The sequence below is a fragment of the Halichoerus grypus genome, chromosome X (assembly GCF_964656455.1).
Source record: "Halichoerus grypus chromosome X, mHalGry1.hap1.1, whole genome shotgun sequence".
Taxonomy (NCBI): domain Eukaryota; kingdom Metazoa; phylum Chordata; class Mammalia; order Carnivora; family Phocidae; genus Halichoerus; species Halichoerus grypus.
The window spans coordinates 88555854-88578931 of NC_135727.1; the positions used below are offsets into that span (position 1 = coordinate 88555854).

A 23078-nucleotide genomic window follows, 5' to 3' on the forward strand; every position below is an offset into this window, starting at 1 on the left:
CAAGAAAGGTACCTCACTGGATTGGGATCTTATCACCATATAAATTCCATTCCTATGGTTACTGGTAGTCAGGAATGTTAACTGGAATGTCACTACATTCAAATATGTGAAATAACTTTCTTTCAAAAACTAGTTTATATTGAGAGAACCATGGTTGTTCTAGGGTATTAAGAAAGGGGCAATGGAGTTGGAAGTTGAACATACTAAATCGCACTCTGTGAATACAGTTTTCATGATAGTATGTACATATCAGGATGTGTTTGGCTAACAATACTTTCCCAAGAAGATATTCACTGTGTAAAGTAATATTTTGTTAAACGACATTTGGGCTATATGGGAAATGGCCATTTCAAATAAGCAGCAACAAAATACCACTAGTGAAAATTCTTTTGAAAATCAAATCATGTACATGAGTAATGAAACTTCTGAAAAGGGCAAATTAGATCACATTACTGAACACAAAATTATTGCCCAGTGCGGAAACCACAAGATGTAAAATTTATACATATATGTGTGTGTATATATATATATATATATATATATATATATATATATATATAAAACACTGATTTTTAAACCAACTCCCATCACAGAAGGGCTTGCTAGCAAGTTAAGAAAATTAAAGAAGCCACACAACCAAGATGTTCAGATTTTAAAGGTGTTCAACTACAAAACAAACCACAAGATTGGTACCAAAAACGCACACGTGCACACACACACGTGTGTGCAATGTAATAAAACAAACCACAACGTGTACGTACACACACGCTAAAGGCTGGGCAAGCACTTAAGGCACCTTAAAAAAAACCCCAAAAACCCATGTGGTTTAGGATTACCGAAATCTGTTACAGTGCTACCAAGCAGCGATTTTCAAAGCATCTGAAAAACGTGCAAATTGTCTGAAAACAGTGGCTGGCAACTGAGACAGTTTGCAAGCGTGATTCAGAGGTCTGCCAAGGAAACAAAAGAAGCCCCCCTCCTCCCCGTGAGACCGCACAAGGAGTGAGAGGTGCTCCGGGCACTATTTATTCTAAGGTAGGCGGAAAGCAGAAGTCTGTGCAGGAGCGGTACATACTAGGGATCGCTCTGTGGCACGGATGGGGCCACGGAGTTTCCACTGGTTGGGGAACCGCCCAGCTTTAGTTTTTCCAGATATTCGGCATGCATGGGCTTGTGGCACTGGAGAACCTTGATCGCATCTTCGATTTTGAACCACTCTCGCTTCCTCCCAATGCTAACCGAATCTTCCCAATCCTCCAGAATCTCAGTGACAGTCAGTACGTACACGTAGGTTCTGTGCTTGCGGTCTTGGTTCTGTTCGAAAATGCCCAGGAGCCGGCCTAACTTCCCCTTGACTCCCGCCTCTTCGTACACCTCTCGGACTGCCGCACCGCCCGGCTCCTCCTCGGGCTCCACGCCCCCGCCCGGCACGATCCAGCGGTCCGGGTACCGACTGCTACTCACTAACAGCACCTCGTCCTCGCGCTCGCTCCGGAAGCAAAGGCACGCCGCCCGCTTCTTGAACCCCTCCGGGTCGTAGGTGCGCGTCTGGTTCGGCTTGCACTTCATCGTCTCAGAGGCCGCCAGCTCCCGCCGCTCGCTGCTGCTGCTGCTGCTGCTGGGGTCGCGGTAGCCGCCGCCGCCGCCGCCGCCGCCGCCGCCGCCGCCGCCTGAGGTGCCTGGGAGAGAAAGGGCCGAGGAGAGGTGCAGGGAGAGAAGGCGCTCCAGGAGTGAGCCCCGGGAGCCCAGGAAGCCCAGGGGAAGATGAGGAGGGGGCGGGGGCGGGCGAGGTACGTCAGTCAGTTCGTCCCTCGTGCGGGCCGGAGGGTCCCGAACGCAGCCGCCTGAGTGGACGAGGCGCCGCCGCCCCCGCGCCCGCCCCCCTGCCTCCGCTCCGCCCCCGCGCCGCCGCCGCCGCCGCCGCCGCCGCCAGCGGGTCCGCCACTCCGCACACCGCCCACCCGCGGCTGCCGCGCGCGCCTCCCTCCCTCCCTCCCTCCCTCAGGCACCGGCCGGGGGTTGAGCGAGGTGAGGCGCATTCGCGTGCGCGTCCGCGTCCACCTCCCGATTCACGTGCGCGTTCACGTTGCAGGGCGAGGGGCGGGGGCGGGGGTCTCGCGGCTCCCGCAGCGCGCGCGGCGCCTTGGGCCCACTGCGCAGGCGCCCCGCACCTCCCAGGCTGGAAATGTCTTTCCACGCGGAGGTCAATTCCCGCATTGTGACCGGGGCCAAGATCGCTTCCACGTGGGCCCTTGAGTTGCACTTGGCTGTGGCGTGGCCAGACCTTTCTCCTCATCCTCCCCGGCACGTTGTATGAAACACAGACCCTTATTTTACAGGCGGTAAGGTCGAGGGCATCATCATTGCCCATAATGAATGCTACCGCCTTATGTTTAGGAGGGCCCGGGGTTGTCGAAATGATCCTCAGTATTCTTGGCAAAATGGTACCTAGTCTTTGCTGAGTCATATCATACCCTTTTAGTTCTTGAACAGGTTTGTCCACCTAAAAGGTAAAACAGCCGGTTATAGTTTATCAGCAAAATGGGTTGATTTGGGTGTAGCAGAGGAATTGCAGTTTGGGGCAGGCAAAGTATGGCACCCCATAGGCCAGTCTGGAGATCAGACCAGAGGAACCTTCTTCTCTAGGGAAAAGGAGGCAGTTGGGAGAGATTGCTGTGAAGGAAAAGTCCATTGGAGGAGAGCGACAGTTCGAGGTGCTGACGTTTTTCTCACGGGCCCCGTTGTGGTATTTTCCTGTTGGCTGAGCTTGTTGCTGGGCGAGGAGAAATTCTTCCTTCCTCCTGCTGGAGTAGGAAAGTAAGCTGCTTCCTGGGGGGAATGCCAGGCACCCTTTGTCCTTGTTGGGGTCTGCAGTTAACTGCAGTGGTAGGGCATGAGAGGTCCCCCAGCTAGCCGCCCAACTCCATTTTAAATGAGGTTTCCTTGATTCGGGGTGGCAGGTTCTTGGCCTTGCTGGGCATGTTGGCACAGCCCATAACTTAACACTTTTCTTGAACCCCTATTGACCTCTTACCTAACCTCTGTTCCTCAGTTTCCTAGAGTAAACTTCTCGCCTACTTCTTTCAGCCCTTGGCACTTGGAGTCCTATTCACCCAACAGCTGCAGAACCTACCCAAGTCGCCTTTTATGATAAAGTCCCAACAATCTTCACCCTCCACACACTTCCACCCTTCTCTCTCTTTCTCATTGATAGGTACTGCTTCGGGTTTTGGAAGACATGCCTATAGAACTCCCTTCATGTTTCTCAGTCTGATGCTTAACGAGGCTCCTGGTGTGGGACTCCGGCAAGGCCACTTGGTGCTCTCTCACCACCTCTCTGTTTGGTCATGCTGTCCTCTTGGCCAGGACGTGGCCCATCACAGCCAAAAAGTTAACAAGCAAAAGCCTTCCCTCACCTTTTCATTTTTTCTTACTGTTTCCCTGCTCTAACAGTAGCCTTATGGAGAAGACCTCTGATGTCCCCTAACTTTTGCCATACTGCAGCCTAGGCATCTTTGTCTCTCTCTTCCCCACAGACCCTCTGCTGGCATCAAGCAACCAGGATCATGAAAACCCCTTTTCCAGTGAAATAATCCCTCATCAAAGGGAAGTGGAATCTGAAATGTAAGTGCAAAGGACTTTTTTTTCTTTTTTTTTTTTTTAGAGAGAGAGAGAGGGAGGGAGGGAGGGAGAAGGAGAGCATGTGAGCGGGAAGGGGAGGGGCAGAGGGAGAGGGAGAGAGAGAATCTTAAGCAGGTTCCACGCCCAGTGCAGAGCCCCATGAGACCCTGAGATCATGACCTGAGCCAAAATCAAGAGTCGGACACTTAACCGACTAGAGGCACCCAGGCGCCCCAACAGCCCAATTCTTAAATAACAAGTGAGATCAGCTTCCCAGGGTCTGCTCTCCTCCATGTCTACCCAGAATAGCTCATAAAAACGATCCTGTTCCCAGTGGCAACAGACGCGTGCAATACCTAGAGGATAATAGGACAAAAATGTGTCGGTTGCATGAGAAGAAAATGATAAAGTGGAGACATAAAGAGAATGACTTCAACCACTAGAGATACTACTAGTGTTGGCCATATTTTAATGGTATATGGATGATCAAAGAACATTTGATGGAATGTGACAGCCTGCAATTAAAAACAGAGTAGGAACGTAGATATTTGCAGGCTGTATTCCTCAGTGTGTCTAATATACAAATACACAAATGATGTTAAACGACTAGAAAAAATTCCATTACAATCAGGATCTAGGCAAATGTACCTATTATCACCAGTATTACTAACTTTTGCTTTAGATGGTCTTTCCAGTGTAAGGAGATTGTAAAGAGAAAAACATTGTTTTAGTAAAGAAGACAAAATTTTCATTATTTCCAAATGATATGAATATCTTCTTGGGAAAAGCGTAAGAAATGAGTAAAAATGAATTCCCTTCAATGGTAGAAGGAAGTATTAATATTTAAAGCAGCAATGCCAGCAGTAATCACATAGAAAATATAATGGGGGAATGATGGCCTTCACAGTAGCAATATCAACCACCACACAGTAAATAAAATACCAAGGGATCCTGAACAATATAGTTAGGACATTGGAGTAGAAAATGATAGAGCTCGGACTCAGCCTGGAAAGATGGCTTGGATGAATCAAGAGGAACTCTAGCAAAGCTGGGAAGTGGGGCTGGTGACTGCGGGGAGGAGTGGCCCAACCAGGCCCCAGCCACATCACAAGTCTACAGTTAGCACGGAGTTTGTCCTTGTCTTACCAGAGGGGCCGCTTCCTAGTCTAGGCCATCACTTCCCCATCAGATGATGCCTATGCAGTAGGTCTCTGCTGGGGGCATATTCTTTGGAAGGGAGAGGAATAGCAACATTATGATACGGAAAGAGGTGCGGGCTGGATTCCTACTGGCAGAGTCATGGCACATTTCTGGATGAGGGGATCCACAATTTACAGGTATGGTACAATGCCAGGGAAATTTCAAACTGGTCTTTTTTGGCAGAATTTCATAAAATAATTTTATTATTCACCTAGAAGACTGATAACAGGGCAAGATAGCTATGACTTTTTCTACGGAAGAGTAAAAGTCATTTTTGAGAGACTAGCTTTCATTCTCCTGTCTGGTTCACCCATAGTTAAGTATTTCTCTAATGAAGAACAGGGTCATTTCACAAACTACTGTAACAGTGGACTGTTACAGTAACGACTGTATTTTGCACTGTGCCTGCCTGTATCTCCTCCCTCATTGCCCTTGGCCATGGAATTTGCTTTGTTCACTGGAACACTAGCAAGTGTGAAGCAAGCAGAGAATTGAAAAGTGCTTGCACACCAGGGTTTGCCCTCTCTTGCTGCTCTTGACACAAGAGAACAACCATGTGAAGAAGCGTGGGTTAGGTGGATGATGAGAGACCCAGGGCCCATGCATCCCCTCCACCACAGCTGACAGTGAACCAATTGCCAGAAATGTGGGTGAGACCGTCGTGGACCATCCGGCCCCCAGAGCAGAGCCAGGGGCACTGCCTACAGATGCATAAGCAAGCCTTGTGAGAACAGCAAAAGGACCTCTCAGCTAAGCCCAGCTGAAATTATTGTCCTGCAGAATTGTGAGCAAAAGAATTGGTTGTTTAGAGTCACTACATTTTGGATGGTTTGTTGTGCATCAAAAACTGGCTGGCACAACCGGTAACTGCCACCCATCAAAATCCAACCAAAAATGGGAGAGAGAGAAAATAACTTTTCATAGCGGAAATGTAACCTCTGCTTGCAAAGGTTGACCGTGAACTTTCCCTGGAGTCTTAAGGGAAGGGATGAGGTTAAGACATGAGGTATTTGGCCAGTAGAGTCTGTGTGCCAAGGCCTGTGTTGATCCCTGCATCCTGTTTAACAGCGCATTAAGTCTTAACGAGGAGGTTACTATTTGCAGTTCATCGAAGAGAAGACTTAGAGTGGAGTTTGTATGTGATTTCAAGTCTTCATGTCTCTACAGCCTGTGCTCTCCCAACATCGCCGTGTCTTGTCAAAAGGATTATTTTTATCAAGAGCTTTGGTTTGTTGTGTCAATTTCTTTTTTTTAATGATGTTCAGAGTTGACTTGTTACGTAAGGTGTTCGTTTGCTAAGAGTCACTGGGTTCAAAGAAAGGTATTTTCCGTCTGGATGTTCTTCTCCTCACAATCTAGTGAAAAGAACACCTGAGTGCCTAGCTCACGGCCATCAGTCAAGTGTGTCACCTGGGCATGTTACTTGAGAACGCGAAGTTCCGTATCTTCTGCACACATAAAATGGAATTAAGTGATGCGGTAGAGAAGTTATTCTGTGTTGTCATCACTCTAGGCATTGATTTTGAGCTATTGATGGTCTGATTGGTTTTACGCACTTAATATTTATCTACCAACAAACCTGAACAATGAGTATCAGAATCTCCTTCAACAGATTAAGAAACAGGCTGAGATGTGCTTAAGTAAGACAGTAAGTGAGGGAGCTGAGGTTCACACCTTGGTCTGTGTGACTCCAAAGGTAATCCTCTTCCTTTCTCTCTGAGACATGTCGTGTATGTTGAGAGTTGCTGACATGCACGGTACATGCCATTCCTGTGGTACAGACGTCTTCCTTTCTCATTTTTTTTTTTTTTACTACCGGGAAGACCCAGGCACCCAGGAGAACATAGCTTCTGTGGAATGTTCTAATGCTGAGGGGAACTGCTGTGAGACCAGCAAGTCTGATACATGTTTCTGCCTTTTTTCTAGAGTAGGCAGGAACAGGCAGATTGGAAAGTGACAGCGCAGTGACATTAGAAGCATCTTCGTGGGACGTCGAGCACCTGACTTAGGTGAGATGGTGGATTACAATTCTAAGAGAGAGGAGCTCTCCAGACAGCTGTTACCTGGGATAGAGAATGTTACAGAACTTCCCAGAGCCTTTTAGCACTCACAGCTGGAACCAGCTTTCAGGAGAGTGACCGCAACATACCTGAGAGGATTTCAGGATCTAGTAAAGGGAAACAGTCAGGTGAAGTGATTTTAGTAGTAGTCAATGAGAGAAAATACGGTGTTTTGCAAACCAAATGACCTAGGATTTCAATCTGGCTCTCTCGAGTAGTTCTGCAGCCTGAAGCAAGGGAATATCTCTAGGGCTGTATTATTTCTCCTCTGTAAAATGGGGATTCTAAAAGTACCCACCTCATTAACCTCCCCTCGCCTGAAAAGGCTTTCCTGACCATGGGTGCTCACGCTCCCCGTACACTAGGACTCAGTTACCCCCCTCATTTTTTCTTTTCTAGGATCCCTGGACACTAGTTCTGTCGTCGCTCGAATCAAGGAGCTCTGTAATGATTGGCCAGCATGTTTGGAAGCAAGCAAGTAAGTAAGTCAAAGGCTGGGCGCCAGCCTGAAACATGCTTATTCTCCCTGAGTCAGCCCAGTGCCTGGAACTTGGTGTCCAGGAAGGATTCAAAATATATTGTTTGAGTGTAAGAGTATGATGGAAGCTCCATGGATCAACGGCCAGCGATTATCATACCCGTTCATGGTTTAGTAGTGATATAAAATGAAAGATGGGTGAACAGAGGCATCTCCGTATATCTTTTCACTTGCGGAAGTGGGGTGGGTTGTGTCTTTCAAATCACTCTGCACATGTCCTCCCAATTCGTTGCTTCTTTGTGGATCTTAGATACTCTGTTTTTCCCTCCATCATAGAACTGGCTCCGTAGGGCATCTATACTAGATAATTCAGTAAAATCTTCCCCAATACAAAGTGATCGGAGCAAAGAGTACGTCTCCAGTTTTTCCCTTTGAGTAATGAGTGAATCACAGGGTGACTACAGGCCTTTTACTTTTGTCATTTTGTGAGTCATGGCACAGCTGTGCAACCCAGGGTGTGAACGCAAAGCTCAGTGGATCTCAAGTCCAGGTGAGTGCTTCCATTCTCTCCGAGAGGCAGCACTCCTTGACTTCTGCTGCTGCTTTGGTCACTCCCTCTAGTTCCCTGACTGCTGTGTCTCTCCTTTTCACTGACATTGTCCCCGTACATACTTCTCAGTCAGCACCTAAACCATTTCTAGTGCTCCTCTGTTCATGTGTCAGAGTCAAATGCTAGATCCTCAGGAAGGTCTACAAGCCCCCGCCACCCCCTATTATATATTGCTAAGTGCACTCCCCCTTTCCACCCCACCCCATATTCCTGATCCCCTTTACCTTGGCCTGAATTATCACCTGCCAGACTATGTTATTTACTTCTTTGTTACGCTTATTGCTTATTTCTCTCCCCACCCCCCCCCATCATAACTCCTGCTTGAATAGAAGCTCCTTGATCTTAGGGATCTTTGTCTCTTGCCCACTGATATATGTGAAGCAGCCCAGAACATAGCTGAGCACACACTGTAGTCATCCAGACCACATCTGTTGATGGAATGGACATGTCTGTCTCCTTTGCTGCGTTGTGACACCCTTGAGGGCAAGGACCCTGTTTCCTTGGTCTTTGTCAATCCACCATCCAGATCAATTTCTGATACAAGTGGAAAGGCATTGCTGCGTATCTGTTGAATCGATTAGTTAATCGTTTGAAAGTGACACTGTTAGGGAGAACATTCTGTCTCCAGACCGCGCTTATTCTAGCAGGTGCTCTTGGTGTCAGCACCATGTGTGTATCAGCTGCCGTGCGAGCTCTGCTAGTCAGCTGGGAGATGTTTGAGGGGTGAAGTCTGACTCACTCTTGTGGATCCGTCCTAGGGCTGGCGCTGTTCTTCCTGCACAACAGGATTCAGGGTGGTGTTTCGGATAGCCATTCATCACCTGATGACTTGATCTGTGCAGGACTTGTACCATAATTTACATAATATATATTAAAATAAAGCTGTATCTTTGGGAATAAGACCTAGTTATATAATCGAACAGATAAAATGAAAGCAATTTACTGACAGGGTTGAAATAAATGTTGAGGCTCATGTGAAGTAATAGTGCACATAATGATGGGCCCTACACTAGGCTCTTCATCGATGTTTCATTTAGTCCTAATAAAAATGCTTCAAGGAAATACTGTCATTCCCATTTCACAAGGGAGGAGGATATTGAGATCAAGGACATCGTGGAAATTGCCCAGGATCTGAAAGCTGGTAGGTAGTTACATGAGGTAGAAACTCAGGGCTCATTGATGACAACACCCCAGAAAGTCTGCGGTGTAGGCTGACCCCGCTTAGCCTGCCCCCAGCAGTCCTGTCTGCTTCCCCTTGCATTTTCCACTGATACAGCTCTCCACTGTCTCATCCTGTCTCCCACCGTTTCAGAAGCTCTTCATCCCAGAGATCTTTCCCCTGTTCTTTTGGCCCAATGTTGATATATTCAGCACTGATTCTGGCTGCGGCAGAGGAAAGATGACTGTTTGGAGTCCTTGTGAAGGAATAGAGTAATTGTTATTTACCAGTCCTTCATGACTTTTGATGATTGTGGATCCTGAGGAGGGTCCTTCGTTGCAGAGCTGGTTTCCTTGTGTGAGAATCCTGTTTTTGGCAGGATGCCCTTCCCTTCCACTGAGGCATCAAACCCGCCCAGGAGGGAAGATCGCTTACTTGTCAATGACGCTGCGCACCCACAGGCCCAGGCACCATGAGACCAGTTCCCTCAGAGGCAAAACAGGTTTCTCAGGGCCACCAAGCTGTTCCACACATTTCACAGGCTCCTTAGATAAAGACAACAAGGCACATACAACCGATGTTTGGTATCAATTTGGGAAAAGGAAAATGGCTCCCTCCTTCTTTCACAGTAAAAGCTTCAAGTACCCCCCAATAACATCAGCCTGTTCTGGAAAGATGCACCATTATATTAGTGAGCACCATGGTAGAGTAGCTATGACCAAAGGTTCTGAGCCAGGCATTATTCTCTGGAATTTGAGATTGGTAGGAAGGCAGCTTTTCCTTTTCTTGTTTTCCATCTTCTTTTGGGTTACCTATTTTAAGGCAAGTTTGAAAATTAGTGTTTTTTTCAGAAGTTCTCTCAAAATCCAGTGGTATATCTCCTAGTAGAGGATACCAATGAGACTCTTAGTTTCTGAACTTCACTTTAACTTGGATCAAATAGCTTTTTCTAGCAGCCTACATCTCAAAAGAAGTATCCTAGATTTGTTGCTCTGGATGAACTTCCTGATGTATGTAATTCCCAAAATCCTCATAGAGGAATCCTACGTGGTTTTTTGTTTGTTTTTTTAACTACTGTATCAGAAGAGATCCTAAAAGCTCTTTGAGGGCCTACCATGTTTCAGGTATTTTGCATATTTTGCTGATCACTTTCATAAAATTCCTATGACATAAGTACCATTAATCCAATTTCACAGATGAGGACATTCAGGCCCAGAAGGATAGATACGTTGGCCCTGACCCATGGCTAGAAAGTGGCAGAGCTGAGATTTAGGACTGCTGTCACAATCCATTGCCCGCATTGGCCAGCGTATAGTGACATTAAAAAAAGAATGAGGGGCGCCTGGGTGGTTCAGTAGGTTAAGCGTCTGCCTTCGGCTCAGGTCGTGATCCCGGAGTCCTGGGATCAAGCCCCACATCAGGTTCCCTGCTCAGCGGGGTCTGCTTCTCCCTCTCTCTCTCCCCCTGTGTGCTCGCACTCTCTCTCTTTCTCTCTCTCTCAAATAAATAAATAAAATCTTTTTAAAAATACCTGTGTTTTTGAAAGTCACCCAACGTAAATTAAAATATTCTCTACCATTGCTTTGTTATCACTCTATTTACTTTTAGAGTTTTGCTCTCGCTAATAATGCTTTTCCTTTCCATGAAATACCAAGTTTATAACACTGTAGTCAGGGTGGTGGATATGGAAATGCATATACGTGACTAAGTCCTAGGAATTGTTGCTGTAAGCCATATTGTGTGCTGAAAAGTATGCTCTGTGCTATGTAGAGGCACATGGACAAATGGACCAGATTTCTATTCCTCCAACACGTCCTAGCTTCTAGAAGGGCTTACATGGCACCTGATCCTCAAAAGCCACAAATATGGTAGTGATGTAGGAAACATCTGTGCGACCTGCACATTGGAAGTGGGTGTTCTTGCTGTCAGTGTTTCTTTATGAAGTAGATGACGTCAGCAAACCTTCAGCAATGCCTCCCGTGTGTCCCGTAGTCTGCTTCATAGCGGATGTGCAAGGAACAAATCATGGTCCCGGCACCTAAGTGCCTCACAGGAAAACAAGCAAAAACGGAATATAATTTGTGAATTAGAAGTGTCCACAGGATACATTTGCAGTGCAGGAGGGGGAAAGGGGAAGAGGAGACAAAGAATTGGACTGAGGAAGAACAGAGGCAATAGGAACAGGAGTCAGATCAGGGGAACTGAGTCCTCGTGACTATGAACGTGTATGCCTGTACCTGAAAATTCTAGACTTTGGGCACTCACAGACGTGATCCCACGTCCCTGAAATTTATAATTTTCACCAAAACAGTAATCACATGACCAGTCTTCTATTTATTAATTAATTTCTCCAGTTCAATTTCTTTACAGGTGTGATTTCTATATATTCATCACTTTGTATTTGTAAAGCCTAGGGGAATTTCAAAACTTCTCCCACCGAGAGGACATTTCAGAAACTGAAAGATTATTAGAAAGGCCAACACGGATTAGGAGGCAGGAGGTCAGCAATACACTGGTCCTGGAAGCTATTGAACATAGGCAATGGGATGAAAGTCAGAAAATCCGTATGTACCACACTCTTTAGTAGGCTCTGGGATTAGGGGGGTCATTCAAGCTGATCCAGCTGTCTTAGTACCGAAAATCATAGAGGCAGATCTTAACCCCAGTGGTCTGTAAAGATTTGTCAAGATTGCTCATCAAGGAAGTGTTTTACACGCACGCACACACACACACACACACACACACAGACATTTAATAAATTAGAATTCTGGAATTCAGCTAGGATTATAGAGTGTTGGAGCCAGTCTGTCTGACTCTAAAGCCTCAAAGAATGTCTATGACACCTGACCCTTTTTCTTTTTTAAAGATTTATTGATTTTAGAAAGAGAGAGAGGGGAGGGGCAGAGGGAGAGAGAGAATCCTAAAGCAGGCTCCCCACTGATCGTGGTGCCCGTTGTGGGTTTTCAATCACAGGACCTTGAGATCATGACCTGAGCCAAAACCAAGAGTCAACTGCTTAACCAGCTGAGCCACCCAGGTGTCCCCAGGCCCTTTTGCATAATAATTTTTTTCAATTTAACTCAGAGCCCTTATCTGCAATTCCCCTGACTGTGCATTTCTGTTGTTGCCCTGTAAGATATCCTTGGAACTGAATGTTCTGCTTTATCTAAAGGGCAGGGACTGAATGGGCAGCTCCTGCTTGCAACTCCTTCACACTAAGTATGGCACACATCTTATCGGGAAATGTCCTCATGGTTACTGTCACAATTCAAGCTGTCCGTTCTTGCCTCTATATTGCAATTAATCTTCACTATATGAGAATTAGAATTCTCTGCATTGTGACTTTGGCTGTGCTTATTTTAATTTGCACCTTAGAGCTACATGTGGTTCTGGCTGGGGCAGAAATTATGTCCCCTTCTCTCCAGTAACTTGGATAATACAGAGAGTTACCTTAACCACAACAGATTCAATATGCTAATAGCATAAATCCCTGATATCAGTTTTCTATTGTTGCACAACAAATTGCCACAAATTTAGCATCTTAAATCAACCCATATTTATTATTTCAGTTTCTGTGAGTCAGATGTGTGGCACGGATCTAGTGAGTTCTCTGCTTAGGTTCTCAAAGGGCTGAAATCAAGGAGTCAGTTAGGCTGGAATCATACCAGGAGGCTCTGGAGGGGAAGCTATTTCCCAGCTCATCCAGGTGGTTGGAGGAATTTAGCACCCATGGTGCAGGATGTTGTCGGGGCTGCTCTCAGATTCTAGAGGCTGCCTGTACTTCTCCTTGTGTGGTTCTCCATCTTCAAGCAAGCAGTGGTGTGTCAAACCCTTCTTGTGCTTCACATCTCTCTTGCTTCCCCTTCTGCTGCTGGCCAGAGAAAACTGTCTGCCTCTAAAGAGCTCCTGTGATTAGGCTCTTTTGGATAATCTCTCTATTTAAGGTCAGTTGTTTAGTAACCTTCCTTACACCTATAAAATCCCTTTAGCCATGTAACTGAACACAAATATGCACAAGATAATTCATCTTATTCATGGTATCTGAGATTATGGTGGGAAATCTTGGGAGATCAGTTTTAGAATTCTACCAACCACAACCTTTAATAACCATCACTTAATTATTTATGAAAACCTTCTTTTGTGCCCTGATTGTTTGAATCCTGTGAACATAACGCCCACTCTTTACTGAGTTATATCATGTCATCATGTGGTTGTACTTCAACAAGTGCTTGTGCCTTCCCAAGTGTATTAGTCAGAGTTTTCCAGATGAACAGAATCAATAGGCGATATATATATATATATATATTTAGCTCTCAGGACAGAAAATCATACCAGCAGATCTTAACCCCAGTGGTCTGTAAAGACTTGTCAAGATTGCTCATCAAGGAAGTGTTTTACACACACACACACACACACACACACACACACTTAATAAACTAGAATTCTGGAACTCAGCTTGGATCACGGAATGTTGGAACCAGTCTGTCTGACTCTGAAGACTCAAAGAATGTCTTTGACATCAGACCATTTTTCTTTTTTAAAGATTTATTTATTTTAGAGAGAGAGAGAAGGGAGGGCCAGAGGGAGAGAGAGAATCCTAAAGCAGACTCCCCACTGACTGTGGCGCTTGTCGTGGGGCTCGATCCCCGGACCCTGAGATCATGACCTGGGCCAAAACCAAGAGTAAACTGCTTAACCAACTGAGCTACCCAGCTTCCCCCAGACCCTTTTTCATAATAATTTATTTCAATTTAACTCAGAGCCCTTATCTGCAATTCCCCTGACTGTGCATGTCTATTGTTGCCCTGTAAGTTATCCTTGGAACTGAATGTTCTGCTTTATCTAAAGGGCAGGGACTGAATGGGCAGCTCCAGCTTGCAACTCCTTCACACTAAGTATGACACACATCTTACCAGGAAATGTCCCCATTGTTTTATATATATATAAGAAATATATAAACTTGTTATATATATATATTGTTTATATATAAAATATATTAAAATGTATTTATTTTAGATAATAATATTTCTATATTTATATATAATATAAGAAATAAGTATAATATTTGTGTTTATATAATATATATTATATAATATACATTGTTTATATATAAAATATATAATATTGTTTTGTGCATGGGTAGATATGTAGATATATATATATATTTATAGTTATATATACCAGGAAATGTCCTCATTGTTTTATACATATATATAAAACATTGTTTTATACATATATATATAAAACATTGTTTTATACACGTAGAGTTATATATTTATATATATAAAACCTTGATATATATATATATATATATATATATATATATATATATATATATATTTAGACAGAGAGAGAGATTTATTATAATGAATTGGCTCAGATGATTATGGGGTCTAGGAAGACCAACATCTATGCCAGCAAGGTGGAGAGCCAGGAGAGCTCTGGTGTAGTTCCAGTCCAAACCGAAAGGCCTGAGAACCAGGAGAGGTGATGGTATAAGTTGCAGTCCAACAGCCGCTGAGATCAGGTCTCAAGAAGTTGGGATCTTTCAGTTCGAGTGTAAAGGCAGGACAAGAGCAATGTCCCATCTCAAGCAGTCAGGCAAGAGGGGTTCCCTCAAGCAGTCAGTGTTTTTGATCCATGTAGCCTTCAACTGATTGGATACAGGGCACCCACATTAGAGAGGGCAGTCTTTTTACTCGGTCTACCTATGCAAATGTTAGTCTCATCTGTAAACATCTTCACAGACACACTCAGAATAAGGTTTGACCTAATATCTGGCCATCCTTTGGCTCAGTCAAGTTGACACATAAATTTACACGTAACACCAAGCCTCTTGACACAGTCCATCGATTAACATTTATTTTTTTTAATTTTTTATTGTTATGTTAATCACCATACATTACATCACTAGTTCTAGATGTAGTGTTCCATGATTCATTGTTTGTGCACAACACCCAGTGCTCCATGCAGAACGTGCCCTCTTTAATACCCATCACCAGGCTAACCCATCCTCCCACCACCTCCCCTCCAGAACCCTCAGTTTGTTTTTCAGAGTCCATCGTCTCTCATGGTTCGTCTCCCCATCCCCCCCACCCCACCCCCCACTCCAGCAACCCTCAGTTTGTTTCCTGAGATTAAGAATTCCTCATATCAGTGAGGTCATATGATACATGTCTTTCTCTGTTTGACTTATTTCACTCAGCATAATACCCTCCAGTTCCATCCACGTCGTTGCAAATGGCAAGATCTCATTCCTTTTGACGACTGCATAATATTCCATTGTATATATATGTACCACATCTTCTTTATCCATTCATCTGTCGATGGACATCTTGGCTCTTTCCACAGTTTGGCTATTGTGGACATTGCTGCTATAAACATTGGGGTGCACGTACCCCTTCGGATCCCTACATTTGTATCTTTGGGGTAAATACCTAGTAGTGCAATTGCTGGATCGTATGGTAGCTCTATTTTTGATTAACATTTATTTTTAAATTTCCTTTGTATCTCAGTTAAATACTCTGTTTCCATGTTTCCTGACTATAAAATGCATCTGTGAATGATTTCACTTTCAGTCGCATGTTAACTAATTAGCTTTAAGGTTATATGTGTGATAGGGAAAACAGATGTGCAAGCAGTTTACATTCTTTACTGTAAAGGGGAAATTTGCATCAAGTTGCATGCAAATTTAACAATACCTAACATTTATGAAATACTTACCATATTTGGCAAGTCCTTTTGTAAGCTCTGTAGGTGCTTTACCTCATTTGGTCAGCACAATACCATGACATATGTGTCATTAATAGCCCTGTTTTTATGTGAAGAACTTGAACACAGAAATTAAGTAATCTTTCCATCATGACAGCTTGTGACAGGCCCAGGGTTGGAATCTATGGCTTCAGAATTGATGTTCCTAACTAATTCATGTGCCTATATAATTTGTCATCTAACCTAGTACATAAAATTTATTATATGAGCCAGAATGAGAGTACTTTTATAAATTATACTTGCTCAATAGGCATAAAACAGCAAATTTGTAGATATGCCTAGACATTGCTCACTCTGTTAGTGAAAATTCTTTTTGTTGCAAGTATTGGAATTCTCACCTAGATTGGCTAAACCAAAAAACAAATCCATGATCTCAGGGCATTTGTAAGATCATCATCACTTTTCCTCCCTCTGCTAGATTATTCCTTTCAGCCTACAAACTGGTATTATTTGCTTTCATCTTAAAAACAAAACAGAACAAAACAGATGGCCTCCCTGCAGCGCCCTTCATCCTCCTCCTGATAGCAAACCTCCCAGAGAGAAACTGTCTCCAATTCTTCTCCCATTCTGTGTTAATCACATGCCAATCCAATTTATACACCATCTACTAAATTGAAATTGTTCTGGTCAAGCTAACAATGTCATCAGTATTTCTAAATCAAATGGCTATCTCACAGTCTTTTCCTCAGTTGTCTTATCAATAATTTTGGGCAGACTTGATCACGCGCTCCTCCTGGAAGTACTTTCTTTCCTGGTGTGTTTTTCAGGGTTCTCTAGAGAAACAAACCAAATTGACACAAGTACACCTGGGTTCCAGGACAATACTTTTCTGGTTGTTCTCTGACCTCCTCAATCTCTTTGCCTGGCTCTCCTTTCCTTTTGACCTTTTGACATTGACCTGCCTCAGATCCTTGGTCCCTTTCTCTTTTCTGCCTACACTCTTTCCCTTGGTGATCTCATTTAGTATTTTGGCTTTATATGCCATCTATACCCTCTTCTCTCTTCAACTTGTATCTCCAGCTTTAATGCCAGAGTCTATTTCCAACTGTCCACTGGCATATCTAATAGACATTTTGATTTAAACAATGAAAAAAACAGAAATTCTTATTTCACCCCCTCACTTCATCTCCTTTAGTTCTTCTTCACCTCAGTTAACATTAACCTTATCCTAGATGCTCACTTAAAGATATTGGGGTCAATTTTGGCATTAAATCTATCCAGAAATCCTGTTGATTCCATGTTCTAACTATATTGAGAATGTAAACAAGTTTGTCACTTCCTCTGCTTCCACTTGACTGGAAGCCTTGGATTATTGCAATAACATCCTTCTTGGTTTAACTTCCAAAACTTTGTCTCTGATGTATAGTCTCATCACAGCACCAGAGGTATCATCAGATCATGCCACTCTTCCGTAATTGTTCTCCATCTTACTGAGAGAAAAAACTCAAAGTATTTACATGGACTAGAAGTTTGTACATGACTTGATACTGCCTTACTTCTCTAAAATCCAACTGCACTTCCACCAGACCCCCCATATCTACCTTAGCTATAATAGTCACACTTTCACCTGAAGACTTTAGCTTTGGCTATTCTCTGTGCTTGAAATGTTCTTCCTCCACATCTTTAATAGCTCATTCCATCAACTCCTTCAAGTCTTTTCTCAAATATCACCTTCTGAGGTTAGCTTATATTGACCACTTTTTATAAATTCCAATTCTGCAGCACTCCAGGTATTTCTTAACTTGCTGTAATGTTTTTTCATAGCATTATGAGCTTCTTACATGCAGTATAACTGAATTGGTTATTTTATCTATTGTTTGTACACTTATCCAAAAATACGAGTTCTATGAGGGCTGACACAGTTGTCTTTATTTACTATAGCATTTTCAGGGCCAATAGTAGTGCCTGGAAGTTAGCTATTACTCATTAAATATTTGGTCCATTTACAAAATAGACTGAAAAACAAAATAGGGTGGGTTCTAGACATGGGGGACCTCTAGCTCATCATGTTCAGATTCTTTTCCTCTATTTTCTCTGCCATCCCCAGTGTCCCACCAGATTGGTCCCAAGATGTCTGTAGCAATTCCAAACCTCACATCTAGGCATGGTAATATTTAGACAGGAAGGAAAAATATCTTCCAGTGTCCTTTTTTTGAAGAGACAGGAAGCTATGACATAATACTTTCCAGAAGTTATCCACCCGCATCAACCCCAGTATATGGGACTGAATTTGGTCACATGGCCAGTTCAAAACCAGTGTTTGTTAAAATATTAGATTTGTTGTGACGAGTTAGATGAATACAAGATAAAATGGATGTTGAGGAGTCAACCACAATGTCCCCTGTAACACATCAGTGCATTGGTATGGTAGGATGTACGTGTGTGTGTGTGTGTACCTGATAGGGAAATGAATTCTGGTACTCAGTTATTGTAGAGTGAAAAGAAACAAATTATGGTAATTCAGAAGGCAGAAGATGGGGGAAGCGTTGACATCTTACATAGAAACTCTGTTAATGGCATGAAACTAACATCATCCAATATGCCAATATGTCCATCTCACACTAAGTAATCCTTTGACATGGAGACCAGAAATACTCCCAGTGTCTTGGTAGAAATCCTTGCTCAGCAGAGAGCCTGCTTCTCTCTCTCCCTCTGCTGCTCCCCCTGCTTGTGTGCTCATGTTCTCTCTCTCTCTGTCAAATAAATAAAAAAAAGTCTGTTTTTTTGTGTGTGCCTTTTTTTATGCATACAGTGCTGAGATGGGCATTAAAAGTATTTCCTTTCAAGGATGACCAACCACTCCTCCTAATACATTCTTCATGTAGCCATATTAATACCTTTATTCAATTCTTGGTGTTTCTCTGAGCTGGGATCTTCCTATTCTATTTTTGTTGGCTTCAGTTTTGAAATACCATATACATACACACGAAAAAGTGCATAAAATATATATTCAGATATCAGTGATGAACAATATAAAGTAAAAACCTATGTAATCACCATTCAAAACAATAAAATCTAATATTATTAAAACCCCAGAGCCCATGATGCTCCCTTCCCTGACTACAAATCTGTATTTCCCAATAGAGATATCTACCATCCTGACAATTGTTTAGTATCTCTTTCTTGGTGCTCACTGTAGCTTTAATACCTATGTAAACAATGCTAAAATATCTAGTTTAGTTCTTTTAAACTTTATGGCACTGAGTTTTTAGTGCACACTCAGAAGACCACCCTATTTAACTTGTTTTTAGAGGCCCCTTAAGTGTTTAAAGGCAACCCCTCTTCCCAGGTTAGAAAGGACAAATCCTCTTCCCAAATAGGTACTTGGGGACCTACTGTGTGCTTGGGAGTGAATTAGATGCCAGAGTATACATGAGGGCTAAATGGCATTCTTTGCCCTCAGTAATATGATAGTCTAGTTGGAAGATGGTAGTTAATGATAGCGTACACTGGTAGGACTGAAGACAGCTCAGTTTAGTAGCCAGGCCATGCATATTGCAGTGAGATTTTCCGTGGGCCACTTCTTACTGGCTCTGTGTTTGGGCAAGTCTCTGAGTCTGTGTATTTAATTCTTAAAGAGAGAAAGATTTAAAACCTGCTCCTCAGGGTTGTCATGTATGGTACTATGTAGGCTGTCAATAAATGGTAGATTCTGTTGCTGTAATACATTGTGCTAGTCAGAAGGAAGGGTAAAAACTAATTCAGTTCTCCCTGAACAATTTGAAAGCATATGTACAAGTCTAGTGACTTTAGTACATACTAGATGTTAATAATGATTATTTGTTTGGCTGCCAGGTACACATCTGGGCAGCTAAATGGAATGGTTAGAGGCTAGACATTAAGATCATAAATGTTGGGATTAATAATTATAATCATGATGAAAGCTACCTTTTACTGAGCTCTATATGCCTCCATAAGCACATAGAGTAAGACTCCTGATGGGCACCTCAGTGACATGATTATATCTGAGTACTTGGAACCAGAGATGTCTAGGATAATGATGCACTTTAAAGACTTTTCAAAAATCAAAAACATTAAAGAGGTTTATCTTTTAATGAGTATTCCCTGGGTGCACGATATCGCTCAAAGCATATTGTATGTATAATTCCCTGGGTGCACGATATCGCTCAAAGCATAATGTATGTATAATGTATAATTTTGTGCAATTGTTGCAATGGCCCTAAGAGGTAGGTAGGCTTAATGATTATCCCTATATACAGGTCATAAACCTTGAATTCAGAGATTAACTGTTCTGTAATTACACAGTTAATAAATGTAGCAGCCAGGAACTTATCCCAACTGGTATCCAGAACCCACATTACTTTTTGTGAGGGAGATACTTTTATTTTGAAATAATTTCTTTAAAATTTTTTTTCTTTTCAAGTATAATTAATATGCAGTATTATATTAGTTTCAAGTGTACAATATAAGGATTCAATAATTCTATATATTTCTCAGAGCTAATCAAGATAAATGTACTCTTAATCCCCTTATCTATTTCCCCATCTCCCACCCACTTCCCCTCTGGCAACCACAATTTGTTTTCTGTATTTAAGAGTCTGTTTTTGGGGGCGCCTTGGTGGCTCAATTGGTTAAGCATCTGCCTCGGCTCAGGTTGTGATCCCGGGGTCCTGGGATCAAGCCCCACATCGGGCTCCTTGCTCAGCAGAGAGCCTGCTTCTCTCTCTCCCTCTGCTGCTCCCCCTGCTTGTGTGCTCATGCTCGCTCGCTCTCTCTCTCTGTCAAATAAATTAAAAAAAAAGAGTCTGTTTTTTGTGTGTGCCTTTTTTTTCCTTTGTTTCTTAAATTCCACATGTGAGTGAAATTGTATGGCACTTGTCTTTCTCTGCCATATTTCACTTAGCATTATACCATTTTGTCCATCCATGTTGTTGCAAATGGCAAGATACTATTCTTTTTATGGCTGAGTAATATTCCATAGTAGGTATATATCATATTTTCTTTTCCATTCTTCTGTCGATGGGCACTTAGGTTGATTCCATATCTTGGCTATTGTAAATAATGCTGTAATAAACATAGGGGTGCATATATCTTTTTGAATTAGTGTTTTCATTTTCTTTGGGTAAATTTCCAGTGGTGGAAATACTGGATCATATGATAATTCTATTTTCAATTTTTTGAGGAACTTACATATTGTTTTCCACACTGACTGCATCAATTTTCATTCCTACCAATCTTTCAGAAGGGTTCCTTTTTTCTCCACATCCTCACTAACACTCGTTATTTCTTGTCTTCTGATTTTAGCCATTCTGACAAGTATAAAGTGATATTTCACTGTGGTTTTTATTTGAATTTCCCTAATGATTAGTGATGTTGAGCATCTTTTCTTGTGTTTGTTGGCCATTTGTATGTCTTCCTTGAAAAATGTTTATTGAGGTCCTTTGCCCATTTTTTAATTGGATTATTTGTCTTTGATTGGTGTTGAGTTATATAAGTTCTTTATATATTTTTGGATATTAACCCCTTACTGGATATATTATTTGCCAATATCTTCTCCCATCCAGTAAGTTACCTTTTTGTTTTGTTGATGGTTTCCTTCAGTGTTCTGAATATTTTTATTTTGGTGTAGTCCCAGTAGTTTAATTTTGCTTTTATTTTTCTTTTCTGAAGAGACATATCTAGAAAAATATTTTTATGGCTGTTGTCAAAGAAATTACTGGCTGTATTTTCCTTTAGGAATTTTATGGTTGCAGGCCTCACTTTTACATCTTTAGTCCATTTTAAATTTAGTTTGGTGGATGGTGTAAGAAAGTATTTGGGTATTACGCTAAGCGAAATAAGTCAGTCAGAGAAAGATAAATACCATATGATTTCACTCATATGTGGAATTTAAGAAACAAATCAAATGATTATAGGGGAAGGGAAGGAAAAATAAAATAAGATACAAACAGAGAGAGAGGCAAACCGTAAGAGACTCTTAACTCTAGGAAACAAACTGAGGGTTGCAGGAGGAGAGGTGGTGGTAGGATGGGGTAAATGGGTGATGGGCATTAAGGAGGGCACCTGATATAATGAGCACTGGATGTTATATGCAACTGATGACTCACTGAATTCTACCCCTGAAACTAATAATACACTATATGTTAACTAAATTGAATTTAAATAAAAAATTAGAAAAAAAGAAAGTGTTCCTTTCAGTTTTGTTTTTTGCATGTTGCTGTACAGTTTTCCCAACACCATTTGTTGAAGAGACTGTCTTTTTCCCGTTGCACCTTCTTGCCTCTTTTGTCATAGATTAATTAACCTTAAAAGTGTGGATTTATTTCTGGGTTCTCTATTCTATTCCATTGATGTTTGTTTTCTATTTTTGTGACAGTACCATACTGTTTTGATTACTGCAGGTTTGTGATATAACTTAAAATCTGGAATTGTGATGCCTCCAGCTTTGTTTTTATTTTTCAAGATTGCTTTAGCTATTTGGGGTCTTTTGTGATTCCGTACAAATTGTAGGATTGTTTGTTCTAGTTCTGTGAAAAATGCTGTTGTTATTTTGATTGGGATTGCTTTAAATCTGTAGATTGTTTTGGGTAGTATGGACATTTTAACAATATCGTTTCTTCCAATCTGTGAGCATGGAATATCTTTCCATTCCTTTGTGTTGCCTTTACTTTCTTTCATCAGTGTTTTATAGTTTTCAGAGTACAGATCTTTCACCTCCTTGGTTAAGTTTGCTGCTAGGTATTTTATTATTTTTGGTGCAATTATAAATGGGATTTTTCCCTTAATTTCTCTTTCTGCTCCTTTGTTATCAATGTATAGAAATGCAACCGATTTTTACAAATTAATTTTGTATCCTGTGACTTTACTGAATTCATTTATTAGTTCTAGTGCTATTTGCTTTATCTTTCAGTTTTTTTTATTTTTTATTTTATTTTAAATTCTAGTATAGCTAACATACAGTGTTATATTAGTTTGAGGTATACAATATAGTGATTCAACAATTCCGTATATCACCCCGTGCTCATCAGGACAAGTGCACTCCTTAATCCCCATCGCGTATTTTACTCACCTCTCCACCTCCCCTCTGTAACCATCAGTTTGTTCTCTATAGTTAATGTCTGCTTCCTGGTTTGTCTCTCTCTTTCTCTCCCCCTCCCTCCCTCCCTTTCCTTTGCTCATTTTTGTTTTGTTTTCTTAAATTCCACATAGGAGTGAAAT

At 42.2% G+C, this 23078-nt stretch overlaps 1 protein-coding gene and 1 long non-coding RNA gene across 4 annotated transcripts in view; one reads left to right on the plus strand and one right to left on the minus strand.

The window, feature by feature from the left end:
• Positions 1-535: 535 nt before the first annotated feature.
• Positions 536-1855, minus strand: LOC118552117 (diphosphoinositol polyphosphate phosphohydrolase 3-beta). Its single transcript, XM_078064564.1, has one exon. It carries the CDS (start codon positions 1567-1569, stop codon positions 1075-1077), a length of 495 nt encoding a protein of 164 aa, XP_077920690.1. The 5' UTR covers positions 1570-1855; the 3' UTR covers positions 536-1074.
• Positions 1856-1902: 47 nt separating this feature from the next.
• The window catches only part of LOC118551451 (uncharacterized), a 270278-nt gene continuing 249102 nt past the window's right edge, over positions 1903-23078 (plus strand). For 2 of the 3 annotated variants that reach the window (XR_013444665.1, XR_013444663.1), the window contains exons 1-4: positions 1903-2028; positions 3537-3624; positions 6748-6830; positions 7281-7359. This is a non-coding gene — a long non-coding RNA (uncharacterized LOC118551451). Of the gene's footprint in view, positions 2029-2664; positions 2818-3536; positions 3625-6747; positions 6831-7280; positions 7360-23078 lie in introns of those variants that run through there. The other variant, XR_013444664.1, reaches the window with a different exon arrangement.

Excerpts from the sequence above, each read along its gene's own strand:
- LOC118552117 (XM_078064564.1), bottom strand. The coding sequence starts at position 1,569 with ATGAAGTGCAAGCCGAACCAGACGCGCACCTACGACCCGGAGGGGTTC.